Source organism: Gadus morhua, chromosome 19 (genome assembly GCF_902167405.1).
Source record: "Gadus morhua chromosome 19, gadMor3.0, whole genome shotgun sequence".
In the NCBI taxonomy this organism is placed as follows: domain Eukaryota; kingdom Metazoa; phylum Chordata; class Actinopteri; order Gadiformes; family Gadidae; genus Gadus; species Gadus morhua.
Window position 1 is genome coordinate 10,733,036 of NC_044066.1, and position 19,613 is coordinate 10,752,648.

General features: G+C 46.9%; 1 protein-coding gene across 7 annotated transcripts; it reads left to right on the plus strand.

Moving 5' to 3' along the window:
* Positions 1-321: 321 nt before the first annotated feature.
* On the plus strand, positions 322-19,319 carry zfyve16 (zinc finger, FYVE domain containing 16). Of its 7 annotated transcripts, none has more exons than XM_030341260.1 (18): positions 322-533; positions 2,186-2,295; positions 2,519-4,689; positions 5,580-5,676; positions 8,428-8,604; positions 9,533-9,672; positions 10,784-11,051; positions 11,459-11,581; positions 12,331-12,486; positions 12,933-13,157; positions 13,747-13,829; positions 13,964-14,068; positions 14,331-14,481; positions 14,871-14,951; positions 15,295-15,457; positions 15,729-15,834; positions 16,382-16,558; positions 16,995-17,153. In XM_030341260.1, the coding sequence occupies exons 2-18, from the start codon at positions 2,226-2,228 to the stop codon at positions 17,151-17,153; spliced, it is 4,452 nt and encodes a 1,483-aa protein (XP_030197120.1). In that variant the 5' UTR covers positions 322-533; positions 2,186-2,225. The 7 variants fall into 7 exon arrangements, with proteins under 7 accessions (XP_030197120.1, XP_030197122.1, XP_030197124.1 ...); XM_030341262.1 differs by having other exon boundaries at positions 2,612-4,689; XM_030341258.1 differs by having other exon boundaries at positions 323-533; positions 2,516-4,689; positions 16,995-19,319.
* Positions 19,320-19,613: the final 294 nt, after the last annotated feature.

Consider the following 19,613-nt stretch of genomic DNA (forward strand, 5'->3'; position numbering starts at 1 on the left):
TAGGTGTGTTATGTGTAATATGTTAATAATAGGATAGAACATGATATATTTTTTAATATTTGACTGGCAAAGTGTAAGAGAGATGTCCCAGCTCGTTAGGGTTTTTTGTATTTGTAAAGATGCATTGCATTTTTGCGGATATCACACAAATGTGACCAGTAGCGAATCAACGTTGTGTGGCTATTGTGGAAGTTACAAGTCATGTCCCCCATGTCTGGTGTACTAGATATTGAAATGTTGGGATTTTTTGTGCTAACATTAACAGTGAGACAAATGGTACCAAACATTTTATTATTCGGTTTTGTGGTGTCCCATTCGTTTCGTTTCCTTTGACCTCCCAGTCTATTCAAGATGGCCGACTGAACGCTTAACTTCTACTACATACCTTTAATTAAACAAACTGTTCTAGTGCTGTATACTTGAACAGATAACGCCGTTTAATCGTCAAGAATGGCTTCTGTTTTTTGGTTGAACTCAAAATATGTGTACAACCACGGAGGACGAGGCGAGAGAGACGGAATGAAACCTTTCTGGTAAACATCACAACCTAACGTTAGCTGCTAGCCAGGCTCCCAACAGATACGTTAGCGGCAAGCTGAGCTACCGACGGCTAGGTTATCGTCTAGCTATGCTACTAACAGCTACGTTAGCGCTAGGCTAGTAACAGCTACGTTAGCTGCTAGCTGTGCTACTAAAATCTACGTTAGCGTGAGGTTCTATCAAAACCGACAGAACGACTTTTTTTAGTACCAACTAGTTTGTGTTGAGTACTATAGCTGACTGTAAGTCGATCGGCTTGTCGTGTCGACCGATGCTTCAGTTGTCACTCAAATATTTGGACGCAGAAGTCTGTTCTGATCAATGTTTATTAACCTGTAGCTCTGCTTAAGCTGGTTAGTTTATTCAGGAAGTTGCTTGTGTTTTTTTAGTTTACAATGCGTTTCGGGCTGGTGTTTGACCCTGTTGACCATCTAAACAGCCGGTATGTTTGCATCGCCTTCGTCCAACGTTATTCTGGTTTAAGTGGTGTGATTTCTTTTCGGCTGGGTTTAAGGGCTATGTTGAGCATGCAATATGTCTTATCTCATATCAGATACAGGGAAATAAAAACAAGGGAGCATTAACTTCACGTACTACATTAAAAAGTACATTACCGATCATGCTTCATTCACATACATGCCCTGGTTTGTAACTGTGGTCTATTGTACGTGAGATAACGTTAGGCCTAATGTGTTGTTGGCATACTTTGAATCGGCCATAAACAGTGTAAAGGCTCTTTACTGAATAATACAATTTAATTATACTATTGACGAGCCTCTTGGACAGTGATTGTTGTAATATAAATGTAGGATGTTTAGTTATAGGATTATTTAAATATATCCACACCAGTTATACTTAATGTGGTCTTTTTATTAAGCTAATATCAAGGATACTAAAAGTAGGTTAGTAATGAAAAATCAATGACCTACAGGTATTTCTAATGTTGGTCATTCCCAGAAACAGTCCTAAATATTTCCTTACCCCATTACAATCGAAAAATCAAAACGTTTTGCATTTTAAAGCCATCATAAATTGATGCACTGTGTTTCCATCACTGCACACACACCCTAATTTCAGCACATTAACATTGATTAAGATAATGTATATGATATTTTGTCTTCACAAATTAGTGTAGACTAAACGTACACTATGTAGGAATAGGATATTAACTATTTCATGATTGGTATGGAGATTCCAGTGGTCTTTGGACCACAGGTTAGGCATGGGCTGTAACCATCCTTGGTACTTCAAAAGTATCAGTTTTTACTGTCTATTTGCACTTCTTAGTGAGGTACTAATTAAAAGATAATTTACAGTATTGTAGACATCTGAGACATTCCTGGTAATAAGTCTGGATAATTTCACTAATAGTGAGTTAGTATGGGAGAAAGGATATTTCAAGTCAAGAAATTTTCCGGCAGCGAAATCCAAATACAGCATTTAAATCTTTCTGCTATCGGAAGTATTGTCCCTATATTGAATCAAATAAATATTTTACCTTGTTGGTATTGAATATTCACAAAACCAAATTGTGGGCTATGCTGTTGCTTTAATGATTATTAGTAGCTATAAAAAAATAATTGAAGTGAAGAAAAAGAAAGTGAAGAAAACAAATGATATGTTGTTGTGCTTTGTGTGGTTGAAGGATGTAGCGGTGTGGTGAAACGTCCTCCCCGTCACACAGCATGGATAGCTTCTTCAAGGCTGCCGTGTGTGACCTCGACAAGCTGCTGGATGACTTCGAGCTCAATACAGGTAAACAACAACAACAAACACCGTTCCTGCCGAATTTGGTGTGTTTAAGTCTTTGTTTCAGTGTCATAAAACATGAACAACCCGTGGATGCCTCATAAAACACATTCATAAATAGGCTGAGGATTTTCTGTTTAAGGTGCAGGGTGTAGAATGTAGTGGAATCGTTTATAACAAATCAGTTTTTCTTCGCTTACGGTATTTTTCTTGTCCACCTTTTCAGAAGAGCACGACTGCAGAACCGTGTACCTGAAGTCCTCTGCGCATGCCGTCCCTTCGCCGGGACCTCAGTGTTTACCTCCGGATGGTTCCTCCACAGGGCCACCTAGCCTGCCTGACCTCAACTCTCTCCACTATGGCTCGGCCCCTGGCTGCACCGACCGCCCGGCCAGCCACCAGCACCTCCACAACCAGCCACACTCTGGGGCTGACAAACCCAGGGGACAGCCCCTCACCGGCGTGGATCTCCTCTCCTCTGTGGACCGCCGGCCCGCCAAAGGCTCCACCCCTCCATGTCCGGACCGCACCCTGAAGCCCCAGTGCGACCTCGTCAGCGACACGAGCTCTGCCATACTGGACCGAGCCGGCGGCCATGACACCTTCAGGGAGCTGGACCTGGCGGAGAGACGGATGGAGAAGGAGGAGGAAGAAGAAGAAGTAGTAGAAGAAGAAGAAGAGGAGGCCCTGCTGGTGGATTTTGCCAGCCCTGTGATCCCCCATGTATGGGAGGGGGCGTGGGCCAATCGAGGTGTGGGCGCTGTGGATGCTGAGCTGCAGCGGGCGTCAGGTGGGAACGTGGAGTCGCTGGGTCAGATCGCAGAGGGATACTCTGCCTCCCTCAGCCTTCTGGACGTCATTCTTCCGGCCGCAGTCGATCGGGGCTGCGAGCCCGCCGACGATGCCGTGTCCAATGCATCGGAGCTCCGTGAGGAGGAGGAGGATGATGATGATGATGATGAACATGAGGAGGTGGGGGATTTGTCTCATGTGGTCCAACAAGTGGGGAACTCTTTGGGCTACTTTGAACCAGCATGCACCCCACCCGATAACATTCTCCACAACAACAACTACAACACCGACAACGACATAGTCTCAGAAGAGCCACTAGAGGGGCCCGCGGAGACGGGCCATCAGCAGGACAGCAGCGAAACAGAGCCCCCCTCCAAGCCAGACACCTCGGACAGTGTGCCAGCGAGGTTGTCCTGCCTGTCCATGTGCGGGGCTCTGGTGAACCCGACCAGTACTGCGAAAGACTCCCTAGAAGCCGAGTCGAGCGGGGACGCCGCGTCGGGTGTGTCCGACAGCACGGAGGCCGAGTCCGTTTCCCCCCCCGAGAGCGGCAAGGACACGTTCCGCTCCGACGAGCGAGTGAATCCAGAGGTCCCTCGTCCCCCCCGGCAGCCAGCAGGGGGCGGCGTCTCTCTCACTCCCCGGCCCCAGTGTCTGGGCTCCTCCGACACCCTCCCCGCCCTCGCCATGGCTGCTGCAGAGTCTCGCGTTGCAGATGAAGGCTTGGGCGACTCCCCCGAGTTCGGCTTCGAGTTCCTGCCCGAGAGCGACCAGGCGGAGCTGCTGGTCACGGACGAGGAGCTGGACGCCTTCCTGCAGGCCCACGCCGAGGCCGAGCAGGCGGAGGGCGGGGCCTTCCTCGCCAGCCGGTCTGGCGAGTGCGGCCCCGGCGGCGGCGGCGGCGGCCTCTCGGGCCTGTCCAACGGGGACGCCGACCCGGAGCACCTGCTGGTGGAGGAGGAGCTGGGGGGCTGCTGCGAGGCCTCCTCTCCGGAAGGGGAGCGCAGGGCAGCCGGCGTTCCCACGGGCGAGTGTCTGGACCCCACGCATCCATCCAACGCCCTCAGCTCCTACCAGCTGGAGCCCGAACTCTGTTCCCGTGTCAAGCCCTCCGCCAACAACACCACCGTGCAGCCCCCGCACGTAGCCAGCCCTGATTTACAGTCCTCCTATGGAGGAGCGAGACCCAAGCAGCTCCACGGCAAGGCGGCCACCCCCTCCCCCGCGGCCGAGGAAGAGCAGCGGATCCCCACCGCGGCCAGCGGCACCGCCGACGTCCCGCCCTCCCCGGACGACGGCGACGCGACCCCCACCTCCCCGCCGCACCCTCAACACCCACCCACGGGGGGCGGTAACGACAACGGCGACCCCAGGCTGCTCTACACCCCGCAGGGTCACGACCCCTCGTACAACGAGCTGTCGGAGCCCCCGCCCTACCCCGGGGACACCTCCGGGGAGTATTCGGGGTCGGTGGACGAAGGCTCGGACGAGGGGCTGGGCTGCAGGCAGCCGTCCTGGGTGCCGGACGCCGAGGCGCCCAAGTGCATGGGCTGCGACCTGAGGTTCACCTTCACCAGGCGGAGGCATCACTGTCGTGCCTGTGGGAAGGTGTGTACCGCCATGTCTTTCTCAGGGGTCCGAGTCTAATGGGTATGAATATCGGTAAGAATGCGTTCTAATGGGGGGGTGGCTTTTTAAACATGGTTGGGAGCATGATGTCGGAGGGGTGAGTGGGGGTCTGACCTACATCTGGGAGGTGCGTGGTTGGATCACCAAATCACCCGTAAGCAAGATACCTTTAACCTCTATCTGTTAAAGAAATGACATACCATAATGGAATCAGTATTTCAAGTTTGTTAGTAAATTACGTTTGATAACACGTTTCCAAAATGACTCGGTACTGATTGGTATAAGTAGTTTTTGACATTTAAATTGTTTATTTATATGTATAGACATTTTATGTTTGTATATTTTTTGTATGTATTATTTATTGTTTTGTGGATTATGACTTAAAATTGAGATGAGGACAGAAATGCACTGCATGCTGACCAAGGAGACTGGGGCATCGTTGAATTAACAACAAGCTCTAGGACCGGGCCTAAATATAGCTCTGGTGATATTGGTGGGGGGGGGGGGGGGGGGGGGGGGGGGGGGAACGGTGGGAAGCATGAGTCAGCATCCCCCCCAGCTTCTCTATCGATCCTCAGTCAGTTATCAACTCAAGGCAGGAGGTTGGGAATTGAAGGCCCCACTGATTAACCCAGTATTAGACAGGGTCTCTCGCCGATACACACCACCAGACACTGGGTGGTGAGCACCACACATATCACAAACAGAGGTCAGCCCTTGTCTTATGCTGAGCCGTGTTCTTGTCGCGTCAGCCAAGCTCAAGTGCACTTCTAGTGCTGGCAAACCGATTTGATGCGGCTATCCAATTGAAGGTCCATTGAGTGGTTTGCACGTGCTCACTCCTCTTCTCTTCTCTTTCTTTGTGGCAGGTCTACTGTGCTATCTGCTGCAATAGGAAATGCAAGCTCCAGTACTTGGAGAAGGAGGCGCGCGTGTGCAACAGATGCTTTGAGAGCATACAAAGAGGTGAGATGCGTATGCCTTACAACATTCTCTATTGGGAGGAGGATTTTTTAGATGAATGATCAAGTAAAAACCTTTTTAGTTGATTATTATCGAACACAATAAAATGACAAGGGCTTCAAAGCTTATTATTATTCATTTTTTTAAAGAACACACATTGTTAATTAATTTCTGTTGCGCGGCTTTAAGACACGGTCACATGTAGGCGTGTTCAGTGGCCTTAGCTCGACAGAATAATGGCTGCACGGCTCGTAACAAATCCCACTGGGCCCTAGTGTCGTTACGACATTGTGGCCTTGTGCACCAGACCTGCCAGGCAACACGCAGACCATAAATTATGTTTAGGTGTGTTCTCGCGTGTCACCATTGCAAGAACAAATTGCTTCTTGAAATTGGCATGGATTTATGCTCACATGGTCGGACACGTGACACATTGTCATGAAGACATATAGTTAATGTATGGTTTTACTCAATAGTCATATGACCTCTCTGTCGTGTTATGTGGGAAAATCTATGCAATGCACCATCATTTTCTTATTCCCCTTCATGAAAAGTACATTGGATGGCACCCAGTGGTCCAATACAGGTAAACAATATGTACAAACAGCTTGAATAACAGCAAAATAAGATACTAAGAGTAATACCATAGCACACAGATATGTTTTTAATTAACATTGATTTATTAGTATTAGTTAATTTAATAAGTGGATATACATTAATTACGTTTCCATTATCGAGTCTCGAATAGTTATTTCGAATGGTTCAAAGCTTGGTCTCTGTGTTTTGATGGCGAATCACTGCTTTGTAGAGGCAAGCATTACAGCTGGGACTGCAGTCCAGAGATGGGGAGGGGGAGGGGACAAGAAGGAGAGAGGGAGGGAGGGAGGGAGGGAGGGAGGGAGGGGGGGGGAGGAGGAGAAGAGAGAGAGAGAGAGAGAGAGAGAGAGAGAGAGAGAGAGAGAGAGAGAGAGAGAGAGAGAGAGAGAGAGAGAGAGAGAGAGAGAGAGAGAGAGAGAGAGAGAGAGAGAGAGAGAGAGAGAGAGAGAGAGAGAGAGAGAGAGAGAGAGAGAGAGAGAGAGCGCGCGCGCCAGATCGGGTAGAGAGGGCAAAGGAGGAGTGGAGAGAGTTATGGCAGCATACTGTTCCGTGGTCCTCTCTGTTCGGTACTTTCCTAACGGGTCTGGAAAACGAGCTACGAGGTCTGTCTTTTTTTGAAGGGTACTCTCTAACCAGGCTGGAGAGGGACGGAAGTAGTGCTCTTTGTTGATTTATCTGTTCCGGCCGGCTGATTGGCGGAGCGTTGCGTTGTGACATGGTCGCTCTGTCGCCCGCCCCCTTCCCAGCTCCATCGCTCTCCTGTTCTTCATCTCTCTCCTCGGCGGTGTGGCTATGAACTGGCGTCAGGCTGGGGGCTGAGCGCGCACGGCTGTTCCCCCTCCGCTGTGGATAGCTCTGTGGATAAGAGGCTGTGAAGCACAGATCATCAGAGCGAGTGATCCCTGGGGGGAGGGGGGGAGGGAGGGGGCAGGGAAGAACAAACTGGAAACCATCTGCGTCAGGCTAGGATTGGACTAGAGTCAACATGGGCAGGTGGACGGGTTGGGTGTTATTGTTGTTGTTGTTGTCAGAGTCCATCAAGAGCATGAGGTAAGCTTCCTTTGGATTGTCGAAAGGTGGGGGAGCCGGTTGTGTTGTTGTTGTTTTCTGTATGTGTGTGGTTCTTGATGTTATGTGTCCTGTTTACGTGCGCGGTCAGGTGTGAGCCACCTGCAATGTGAGGTTTTTAAAAATGAAGGCGTTGTATTTTTAACGCACCTATTTATGGCTTGCATTTGAGAGCCTCCTCAAAAATGAGGTCACCACTTCAGTCTGTAGCCCCGGATTAGTTTGCCAGCCCACCTCTGCCTGCTGTTTTTTTGCTTTGTCATCTCCCCCCTCCCCACGCACACGCACACACCCCCTTCTACTCTCCATTAAATAACATACTGAATCCGTTGATACTGAACTTTTCAATTTCGCATCATCGGGCCATTCAAGTGCCCAAATCGCCTGGACGCGTACAGAAGTATAAATGACGATATGAACTACGTTGCATGCAGATGGCGCCAATACAACCAGGTTACTAGAGCTGCATACTGCGTGATGACTGCACCGTAGACGTCAAGATTGATAGTGCTATAGCTTTAGTGACACCAAAAGCAGCAGCCATAACTCATTAGACCCATTCACTCCCATATTCCTATCGTTCCTATTCTTATGTTTATGTTTGACTAAAGGTTAAGGTGCCGTTTTAGTACTGGGAGCTAGCTAGGGGAATTAATAATTGAACTCATGGCAGGCCAGGCAAAATTATTCGGTGAGATCCTGTTTTGCTGATTCACCTACTCATGCAAGGATATTAGAAAAGCAAAGCAAACGGATGTGATGGACAATGTTATTTTGTAAATAACTAAATTAGCTAAAAGGAAATATATCATATATATTATGATTTAAATTGTGTGTGTGATGTATATATATTCCATCTATAGTCTCTTCAGAGTTTAACAGGCGATAATACAAAGTAAATACGTTCTTCATGTACACACAATCACTTAGGACCCAAAAGCTCAACAGTTTTGCACCAGGAAAAGAAATGAGGCAAGAAAATGAAGCCGGAAGGAAGATTGAAGTGAACTTGAACTGTGACCCCTGTGAAAGAGTGCCCTGATGAACACCCAGCACCACCTCCTGTGCCCCTCTTGTCTTCTCCTGTAGCCCTGGCCCTGGAGCGCATGATGAGTCCCACTGGACCCAGCCCAAACCCTAACGTTCCCTCTGAGTACTGCAGCACCATCCCTCCCCTACAACAGGCCCGGGCCGCAGGCACCCTCAACTCCCCCCCTCCCACCGTCATGGTGCCCGTGTCCGTTCTCAAACACCCCAGCAATGACGGTAACCAATGTCCTGTTCATTCAGTCTAGTTTGTTACGGTTGTAGCTCTACGTCTGGTTGTTCCCATACTTGCAGACTACTTTCTTATGATTGTAGCTCTATGTCTGGTTGTTCCCATACATGCAATCTAGTTTGTTATGGTTGTAGCTCTATGTCTGGGGCTCTGGGCATACCTCTTCATTCAGTCTGGTTTATTTTGGGTGTAGCTCTATCGTGGTCGTACCTCCTCATTCAGTCTGGTTTGTTTTGGGTGTAGCTCTATCGTGGTCGTACCTCTTCATTCAGTCTGGTTTGTTTTGGGTGTAGCTCTATCGTGGTCGTACCTCTTCATTCACTCTGGTTTATTTTGGGTGTAGCTCTATCATGGTCGTACCTCTTCATTCAGTCTGGTTTGTTTTGGGTGTAGCTGTATCATCGTACCTCTTCATTCAGTCTGGTTTGTTTTGGTTGTAGCTGTATCGTGGTCGTATTCTTCATTGAGTCTGGTTTGTTTTGGGTGTCTATCGTGGTTGTACCACAACATTGAGTTTGTTTGGGTGTAGCTATATCATGGTACCTCTTCATTCAGTCTGGTTAGCTTTGGGTGTAACTCCATTTCTGGTTGTCCCTCTTCATTTAGTCTGGTTTGTTCTGGGTCTAGCTGTATCGTGGTAGTACCTCTTCATACAGTGTAGTTTGTTCTATTTGCTTCAGATAGCGCTTTATTTATCCAGAGGGAAATGCTTCCGTCACAATTGTTCTGCCGAAAATACAATAATGATACAAAATCTCACGACAGATAACAAAAGTACAAAACATAAACACAAATAAACAGTAAGCCAACAAAAACGTGAAATTCAGCGGTATAGAATGCATGAATTCCCCCAGCGTGCGGTCACTTTAGCCAGCGGCGTGTAACGTGGTGGCGGCGCTGTGCTTGTGAGTGCAGGTGGTCCCAGGGAGCAGAAGCGCGTGTGGTTCGCCGACGGCATCCTGCCCAACGGGGAGGTGGCAGACACCAGCCGGCTGGTGGTGACGGGCCGACGGAGTTCTCAGGAGAGTAGCCCCGTCTCCCCGGACCCTCCCATAGTAAGTGTCTCTCTGTCTCTGTCTCTCTCTCTCTCTCTCTCTCTCTCTCTCTCTTTCTCTCTCTTTCTCTTTCTCTTTCTCTTTCTCTTTCTCCCTCTCGCTGTCTCTCGCTCTCTCTCCCTCCCTCTGGTGGTCCCTCTCTCCACATACATCCACATACCATGCCTGTTGTAGAGTCAGAATGGTTCTCATTGTACATTTAATTTCATCAAAATTATTCCGGCATTGTACATTTCAACCAAAGAATGAAACAGTCAAATAAATAGAGCCCCACTGATGGGAAAACTACTATTATATTGAATAACGGCCGATATATCTATATTTTAAATATATCGGCCGATACATCAATATTGGTAATTGTTTACTCCCTTATATTGGTATCGGTATCGACCCCTAAATCCAGTATCAGTCGGGCCCTAGAAATAAACCCAAAAAGAGTGAATTAATTCTGCTGTTGTGGTGGTTGTCAAATGCCAGAAGGATAATGGTGTGTTCCAGATGCCTCGGACACCAGCCTTCCGAGTTGCACTTGTGACGTCTTTTCCTGTCTCGTAGCACTAGCGTTCCCGTTCGTCTTTGCGATTGTGTCATGTCATTGGCTAGTCGATGTTATTGTTAGCTACATTAGCCTCTTTAGCAAACCAGCTTGAAAACAAACAACACAACTTTACATTGTATTGTACGCACAGCAAGACCGTGCGATTCATAAATTGGTGACCGGAATAAAGCAGCAATGTAATCAAGTGTGTAAGAGCATTTAAATTTACATTAAAATGACCAATGTGGTACAAATGCAAAGAAAATAAATCTCTTTATGGGCGCAGACATTTTTGTTGTTGTTTGCCTCACTGACCTCGGTCTGCTCTCAGAATCCGAGGAGGGACAGTCCAAAAGGGAGCGTGCCTCCGAGAAATCCCGCAAGAAAGCTGGGAGATTTCCCAACTTGCAACTCGCACGGCTGGTCTCGGAGGCATCTGGAACACACCATGAGTCACCCCAGTGCTTCAAGTCCTGGTTGTACATTGGAAAACAAGAGATGCTTCCACTGTAGCCTTGGTAACGACAAAAGCACAAATGTCCCCTAACTCCAGAGCGTCCTTTCTCCTTTCAGCTCAGCCCGGGCGGCTCGGACGCCCGGCCCGGAGGAGGAAGAGGAGGGGGAGGGGGAGGAGGAGGAGGAGGAGGAGGAGGAGGAGGCGGGTCTGCTCCGGAGGCCCCCGCGGCCCCCGAGGTGGTGCGTCCTCCGGTGTCGGGGCCCTGGGACTACGCCCTGCTGTGCAGCATCGGGTGTCCCTCCAGCAGGGGCTGCAGCATGCTGCCGGAGGCTGAGGGCGAGCTGCCCCCCCTCATCATCACCACCGGAGACGATGAGACCCAAGGTGACCCCCCCCCCCCCCCCCCCCCCCCACACACACACACACACACACACACACCAGCCTGGTTTCATTGGGTTATTCTTTTGGGATCAAATGTTTTATTCCTTCTTAATTTACCATGGGTGAATTATAATATAAGAAAACCAAACACTAGAGAACCACATAAAAAACACATTATACACACAAAATCTATTTCCATTAGGATCAATAAGGATCTGGTATTTGTGTATTTTTTGACTTTGACAACTTACCTATTTCTGAAGTCTGGAACATCATAATAGCATAGAATTAAAGGTAATGTGATATAAATGTCATGTAATCATTATACAGCCTTGCATACCTACTTAATCATTCATTCATTTAAATATTCCTGCCTGTACTAATTTTTCTATTATATTTCTTTTCCCCAGCCGTATTGGTGGAGGAAGGTCCCGCCCCCTGCCAGATCATGCTGCTATTGGAGGAGGGGGGACCCCAGCCTTTGACCTTTCTTCTGAACGCTAACCTGTTGGTTAATGTCAAACTGGTAACATGTGAGTCCAAATAAAAAAGATCAATTTTTAACTTTTCATTCATTTTGGTTTTATACGTCCAGAAACAGCTGATACCGGAGAAGTGATTTAATGATGTTCGATTCATGAGCCTAGGTGTCTAGTTATTTATACTACAGCCTTTGGTTAACTTAGTATTTATAATGTAGCCTATCATTTACATAGTATTCATAATGTAGTCTATAGTTTACTCAGTATTTATAATGTAGCATATAGTTTACTTTGTATTTATACTTCAGCCCATTGTTTACTTGGTATTCATAATGTAGTCTATTGTTTACTTAGTATTTATATTGAGAGTTGTACTTTATACTCATAGACTATGGTTTACTTAGTATTGTGTATTTTAGTCTATGGTTAACGTTGTATCTATCTATGGTTAACTTGGTGTTTGTATTTCAGTCTATGGTTTACGTTGTATCTTTATTGTAACCTATGTCTCTATTGTCAACTTATTGTTATGTATTTTAGTCTATGGTTTACGTTGTATCAGTACTGTAGCCTATGCCTCTATGGTTAACTTAGTGTTTCATATTCTAGCCTATGTCTCTATGATTAACTTAGTGCTTCATATTCTAGCCTATATCTCTATGGTTAACTTAGTGTTTGTATTTCAGTCTATGGTTTACGTTGTATCTGTATTGTAGCGTTTGTCTCTATGGTTAACTTGGTGTTTATACTGTAGGCTGCGTGTTCTACTTGGTATTGTGTTTCTGTGTCCTTCCTGTCAGACTGCGATCAGCGCTGCTGGTGTTTCGGCTCCAACGGGCTGAAGGCGCTGGGCCAGAGAGAACTTGTGTTCCTGCTGGAGTGTCTGCCAGAAGAGAAGACCCTGCCAAGGGACCTCTTCTCGCTGTATCTCAACATTTATCAAGATGCCCAAAATGGTACAGAATCGCATACTAACACAAATACGGAAATCCAATGCATATGTCCCCAGAGGTAGCTCTTTAAGACGAGGTTTAATAGTGGCTGGGATTTAGCTAGGGAAGGGATTCAGCCGGGTTTAGCTACGCTTTAGATATATACCTACATTTTAGCGGTCAGGTAGGGTTGAGGTACATTACAGCTGTTGGCTGGGATTTAGCTTTGTTTTAGCCGTAAGCTATGGTTCAGCTAGGTTTTAGCTGTTATCTTGGGTTTAGCTAAGTCTTTGCACTGAGCTGAATAAACTGAATGTAGATAGGGGTAAGGGTAGCCAGAGCTTTTAGCTATGGCCGGGCTTCACCTAACATTTAGCTACCAGCCAGGGTTAAACTCAGGTTTAGCTGTTCGCTAGGGCTTAGCTAATGGTGTTTTTTTTAGTGGTTAGTGACGACCCTCCTTCTCACAGGGAAGTTTGTGGAGGACCTGGGCAACGTGACGTTCACCAGCAGCTTCCTGGGCAGTAAGGAGCACGGGGGCATGCTGTTCTTCTCGCCCACCTGCCAGCCCCTGGAGGGCTTGAGCGTGCCGCCCCAGCCCTTCCTCTTTGGCCTGCTCATCCAGAGGCTGGAGGTGCCCTGGGCCAAGGTGTTCCCCCTGCGGCTGCTGCTGCGGCTGGGCACTGGACACAGCGGTAGGGAGCGGGGAGGTTGTGCACAGCTTTTTTAGTGATTGTGATGGACGACGTGTGCTAGGAAAGTAAAATAACCACTGCCAGGAGAGTGAATAGGGCATCCATAGACTGAAATGATGTGAGATTAGGGATTTTAAATCAACATGGTTTTCTGATGCTTAATGCACACCTTGATAACCTTTAATAACATCTTTCGGGGTTATTTATTGATTTCATGAGAATGTTTAATAGTAAAGTCATATAGTAATCTGGAAATATGCAATCGTTTTTGAAATTGGATATTTCGCAAATCAAAATCGCTTTTATGGAGCATGTGTTTCTGTTTGTTAGGGTAGGAAAAATATGTTTTTAATCTTGTTGCGAAAATACCATGTTAGGAGTGCTTTATTTTTGTGTGATGCCATAGTGATGCTAAGCTAAATGTAATTAGGATAGCATAGCTTTATTTCTGCTAGTGCAGCAGCATAATAATGCTAAACAAAAGGCTGTTGAACATGCTAAGCTATGCCATTATGTTGAGATGTCTTCCTGTGCTTGTGCAATAGGGATGCATAGGCATGTCAAGCTAATTGTCATGTATGTATTACAGTGTACCCCACTACGCCCGTCAGCACGCGCTTCAGGGAGTCTGTGTACAGAGAGACCGGACACACCATCATGAACTTACTAGCGGTAAGACAATGCCATAATACCTACAGCATCCGGAAATCAGTTATCATAGGTGGTGGCCAGTAGAACTCATGTGTTGTTGTAGTACCCTGCTTATCCATGGTGTGGTGCAGAGACTGTAATGCTGTTCTCCCCAGGACCTGAGGAACTACCAGTACAGTATAGCTATAGTCGAGGGGCTGAGGATACACATGGAGATGGGCCACAGCTATATCGACATCCCCAAGAGTCGCTTCAATGAGGTACGGTGACATGCTCAAACTTGGACACTTTGTTAATTTGTTGGTTTGAATTTTCAACTCTTAATTGATGAGATCGAATCGGTTGGTTCAAGTTTGCTACTTTGCTAACTGGTTAAATGGAACTTATTTGATCATTTGTCCAGTAGACCTTTTTATGAGGGGTTATTTTAGAACACATTGATAATTGGCTGATTGGTGACACCTTCATAATTGGTTGATTGTGGTCACCGAATGAATGGGTGTGGACCTTGTGTTTGTGCAGATGCAGAAGGTTGTGAACTCGTCCAACGAGCATGTCATTAGCGTGGGAGCCACCTTCAGCTCGGAGGCGGACTCTCACCTGGTCTGCTTCCAGAATGAAGACGGAAACTACCAGACCCAGGCCAACAGCAAGCCTGGCCACACACGCACAGGTACCTTCTACCCCTTATACAGCTCATATACCCTATCCTACCTCTGTAACATTAGTTAGATTTTTACAGATCGCAGCAGTGTACAAGCACACTGGCAATAATCGCTGATATCAACCAGGCCAAAATGAATAGTCCCGTTCTGATCAGCCCCGATTCCAATAGTAGGAATCAAACATGTTAATAATTCCAACTGGAATCGCCACAGTTCAGACAGAGTTGGCCTCCCGCTGATAGAGCCTGTGGAGCCTCTCTCAACGGGAGGTCCCTTAATGAGCACTGACAGGTGTTTGGTAACCTTTATACCATCATGCTGTGATTAGCCCTTCCAGTGGGGTTGCTATGGCCTTCTCCTCCTCATTGTGGGTGTCTTTACCCGTGTTGTGTTGCAGTCACCGGAGCCAGTTTTGTCGTGTTCAACGGAGCCCTCAAAGCGTCTTCGGGCTTCATCGCCAAGTCCAGCATCGTGGAGGGTAAGCTTACGTCGCCTTATGGGCCTTGGTCACCAAGCGGCCATCTTTGTTCCGAACGGACGGCCACGATGGGCCTTATTCACCTGGAGGCCATCTTGGTTCTACACTGGTGCACACTTTGGGCCTGTCTCGCCTAGCTGCCATCTTGGTTGTAAACGGTCACCCATTATGGGCCTTACTCACCTAGCTGCCGTGGGCCGCTGTGTGCCCGTATGCCCATTGACGGGTAGACTGTAGTTGTTAGGGTGTGGGGGTTTATTTTCATGACGATATCTCTTTGTTGATTTGTGGTAGTCCCCCGGGTTTCTTACTTCATTCTCTGTATGTGCGTGCGTCCCTCCAGACGGGTTGATGGTTCAAATCCCCCCCGAGACCATGGAGTCACTGCGCACCGCGCTGAGGGACCAGACGGACTTCCTGATCCCGTGCGGGAAGAGTGACGGCGGGGAGCTGCGGGAGAACGTCACGGTGCGCTGGGTGGACCGGACCGCCACGCTCAACGCAGGGTGAGAGCAAGGGGCCGCCAGTGACCCGCACATAGGGCCCCCACCGGCCAGGGGGCCGCCATGATGGCAGTGACACGCACATAGGGCCCCCACCGACCAGGGGGGCCGCCATGACGACAGTGACCAGCACATAGGGGCCCCACCGACCAGGGGGGCCGCCATGACGGCAGTGACACTCACATAGGGCCCCTACCGGCCAGGGGACTCTGAGTCAATGGGAGCAAATGTGATGGGTGATGATGGTGATGGTGATGGTGCTGTGTCCCTGCAGGGTGACCAGCGCTGTGGACGGCCGGTCGCTGGACGGCGTCCACAGCCTCCGGACGCAGCACGACTCTGAGTTTGAGTCGGACGGCCGCGTCATACGGTGCACTGAGGTGAGCTTCGACGGCGCCTCTCATGGGGCTGTGTTGGTTTATTTTTTGCCCCTCTGAACCCATGCTGACATCGATCGGCCTGTACCATCACAAGGGGAAGGGTCCAAACAGAAGTGTGACATAAAGATCGATGGTGCTAGAACAGAAGGTCTTGTTCAAACTGAATCTCTTGTTGGTTCTTGCGGCCGCACGGCTGGAAATCAGCCATGTGTTGTTTGATTTATTTATTTTCATTTTTTTATCTATATTTCTTTCTTGGCATTTGGCGTCTGTGGAAAACAAAGGAAGAATTTCATTTTATGACTGAGAACATGTTTCTTATTGTGCATATGACAAACACTTAATGTACATAAATTGAATTGTGTAAGAACAACATAAAAAAAGTAGGATATTGAAAATCTCTCCCATGTCAGCTGATCGAGGTCATCCCTGTAAGTGACAGAACAACGTGTTAAAGGGCCTAACGTCACATCAGCCTGCAGTGTAAACATGCTAGCATAGAGGAGAGCGTTGGTATAAATCCCTGCGTTTCACTCCGCCTCGCCAGGTCTTCTACCAGCTGAAGAGCACCGAGGGTTGCCTGGCGACGGTGGTGTCGTCCAGCAGTGTGTTCCAGAGGGAGATGTCCCTGGCCACCTGCAGCGCCCTGGCCCCCCACCTCGCCGTGCTGGCGTCCCGCGGGATCAACTCCCTCGCCCTCCGAGTCTCCACACAGGCAGACATGGTACGCCCTGAACGTGTGTCACATGACATGGTTACGCCTTGAACGTGTGTCACATGACATGGGATGCCCTGAACATGTGTCACATGACATGGTTACGCCTTGAACGTGTGTCACATGACATGGGATGCCCTGAACATGTGTCACATGACATGGTTGCACCCTGAATATGTGTCGCATGACATGGGATATAGAGAATATACCTCTTCAGAAGTCACTGTATTCTACCTTTCTTTCTTTCTATCTTCCTTCCTTTTCTAACTCTTATCTCACAATCTGAATATATTTGATCAATATATCTTCTAAATTTAATTTATCTGTACTTCTTTCCATATTTTTCTGAACCTCTCTCCATCTATGTATCCATCTTTATCTCCATCTCTCCATGTCTTCCTGTGTCTTCATCTGTCCATCCCCCCGTCCCCCCCACCCACCCCAGGTGGAGTACCAGGCGGGCTCGGGGGGCCGGCTGCTCCCCCAGTGCTACATGAACGACCTGGACAGCTCCCTGATCCCCGTCATCCACGGCGGCAGTGCCGGCGTGCCCCAGGTCCCCGTGGACATGGAGTTCCTCTTCTACATCACGCACATCATGTGATCCACGCGCGCACACACACCTAGGCACGCACGCGCACACGCACACACACTTAGGCACGCACGCACACACAAACACAGACTAACACAGGCACGCATGCACACGCATAAACGCGGGCACACACACACACACTTGCATACACAGACACTAGACTTAGACACACACGCTTACATACGCACATGCATCAACACACACACACCTACACACTCCCTCATGAACACCTTATGGAATATCAAGGACAAGCCAATATTGAGGGTCAACGTGGCTGTGGTTTCCCTGGCAAGCAAACGCTACTGACAATGGGGAAGACAGCGTGCACGGATGGATTTTTAAAGATTGTATGATAGAGAACCGAGACTCAAGCCAGGTTTCTGTCGGGCGATTTCTGTTTGTTTTTGTGGTTACCAAAGTGGCTTTGATCCAAGAGGCCAAACACTAAACATGTAAAATATTGATAATATGACCAAATATATGAAATGATTCTATTTTCTTCTGTTCTGGCCTCGGCCGGCTCCTCGCATCTCAGTGAATTTCTCAGATGGACTCTGTCTAAAATGATTTAGATTTATTTATTATATTCCCTAGGGGTCAAATGATGTGTAGTATCCAGAGGAATGATATGAAATGAATTGGTATGATGGACAGATGTGTGCTCAGTGTTTCACAGTACATCTATGTGAGGATAGGGCGCATCGGTCAAATGCTGGAACTAATTTACACTAGTATTCTTTTTATCGCTTATAACTGAAATGTAATATTTAAACTGCACACGATTCAAGCGGTCAGCATTGTATTTTCCCTGCCAAACAAGGTCTTGTAGTTAGATGTGGTCAGGATTGGAAGACAAGCACCCCAAATAAACTCATCTCAATTACAACAGTCTATATCTGGTTAGTAAGAAATATCCTCGCTTTCCCTCCCGTTTAAATCCTCCGATCCCGTTTTAAGTCTTGTTCTCTTTTGTCATTTTGTTAACTATGTGATCTAGTGTTTTTTCAGACAAGCAGTCATTGCCAAAACACCAGCATCACATATTCCTGTTAAAACTTTAGATCTAATAGTCACTACATTCAGTTTCTCTCATGTAAACGTGCCGTCCTTTAAAACTAAGCTTTAGAGCAGTACTCGCGCAAACGACTACATCCATGTGGATAAGTTAGTTAAAGCCTTCCTTTGGGAAAGCCCACCACCTCTTGACTATTTCATTGTAAGCGCAAAGCTATAGAAGGCATTTTGCTAAAATATGTGTCTTTACAGAAACTAAGGTACGCTTACATGTGCTGAAGCTTTTCAAGAGAACGGTGGGCCGGCAATTATTCTCCGTTGGCGAAACCAACAGTAACATGCTGTCAAAAACGGATGCAGATCTGGAACCAGATCAATATGTATTTGAAGTATACTTCAAGTTGCCAGCGAACCTCATCAGTCCCATAATAGCTGTAGCTCTTTGTTCTCCAGTGTATATGTATTGCTCTGTTGGACATTTTAAAGATATTAAACTATTTTTGAACATTTCGTATTAAAAGTTTTATCAAAAGGACTACAAATGGATATTTTTGATAGAAAGTCTAAAGGTGCCTTACGTTCATGTTAATTTGTATAAAGAACCATTTTTCACAAATACAGTTTCAAAGGGCTTAAGCAAAACAATGATATTGCCAAATTTTAAACATTTAGGAAACATAATTTATAGCTAACAATGGCAGTTTGTTGTCCAGTGAGTGTTGTCTATTGGAGGACCCTATCACATCAATAGATAATGTTCATTACCCTCAATTAAGTCTTTCTGGTCCTCAAGGCAAATATCAAGTCAGTTCAAGTCAGTTTTTATAATTTTCTGTTGTCTTCGAGCCCATAGAGTAGTTTCACCACAAATGTAATCTGGTTTTGATACTGTTTCGTCAATGTTTATAAATCGTAGGCCGAACAATGTTTGTGGCAAACCAAACGACTTTCATTTATCTCACATGAATCACATTGAATTAAGTTTTCTTTTTTTTTTCTCCATTTTTCATTTAATTTTTTATAATGTCTCCTAAAAGCCTTTCAACAGATTAGATATTTGGAACTCCTATAGGCTTTATTTATGTTCATTGTAGTTTGCAAACATGTCCATGTCTTGGTGGTATGTAGGAAATTAATTACTAAATAAATATATTGAGGCCCTTACGTTTTGGTGCAGTTTTACCTCGCTACTTGATACAGGTGCTACTACTTGAAGTTCTTATCGTCTGGGAGCAATCGCAGTCAAGGCCGTGGCGTAAAGTAAAACTTCTGTGAAGCAGATGTCTTTAAAATCAGGTGTCCATGTTTGTCTCTCGAGTAGGCGTATAGGAAACTGACTTTTAATAAAAAGAAAGTCCAAACAGGCACAATTTAGGCAACATTTAGGTGTAGGTCTCCTTTTTAATTAATACCGTGTATATTATAATATAGTCTAGAATAGTGCACTTGCAAACAGTA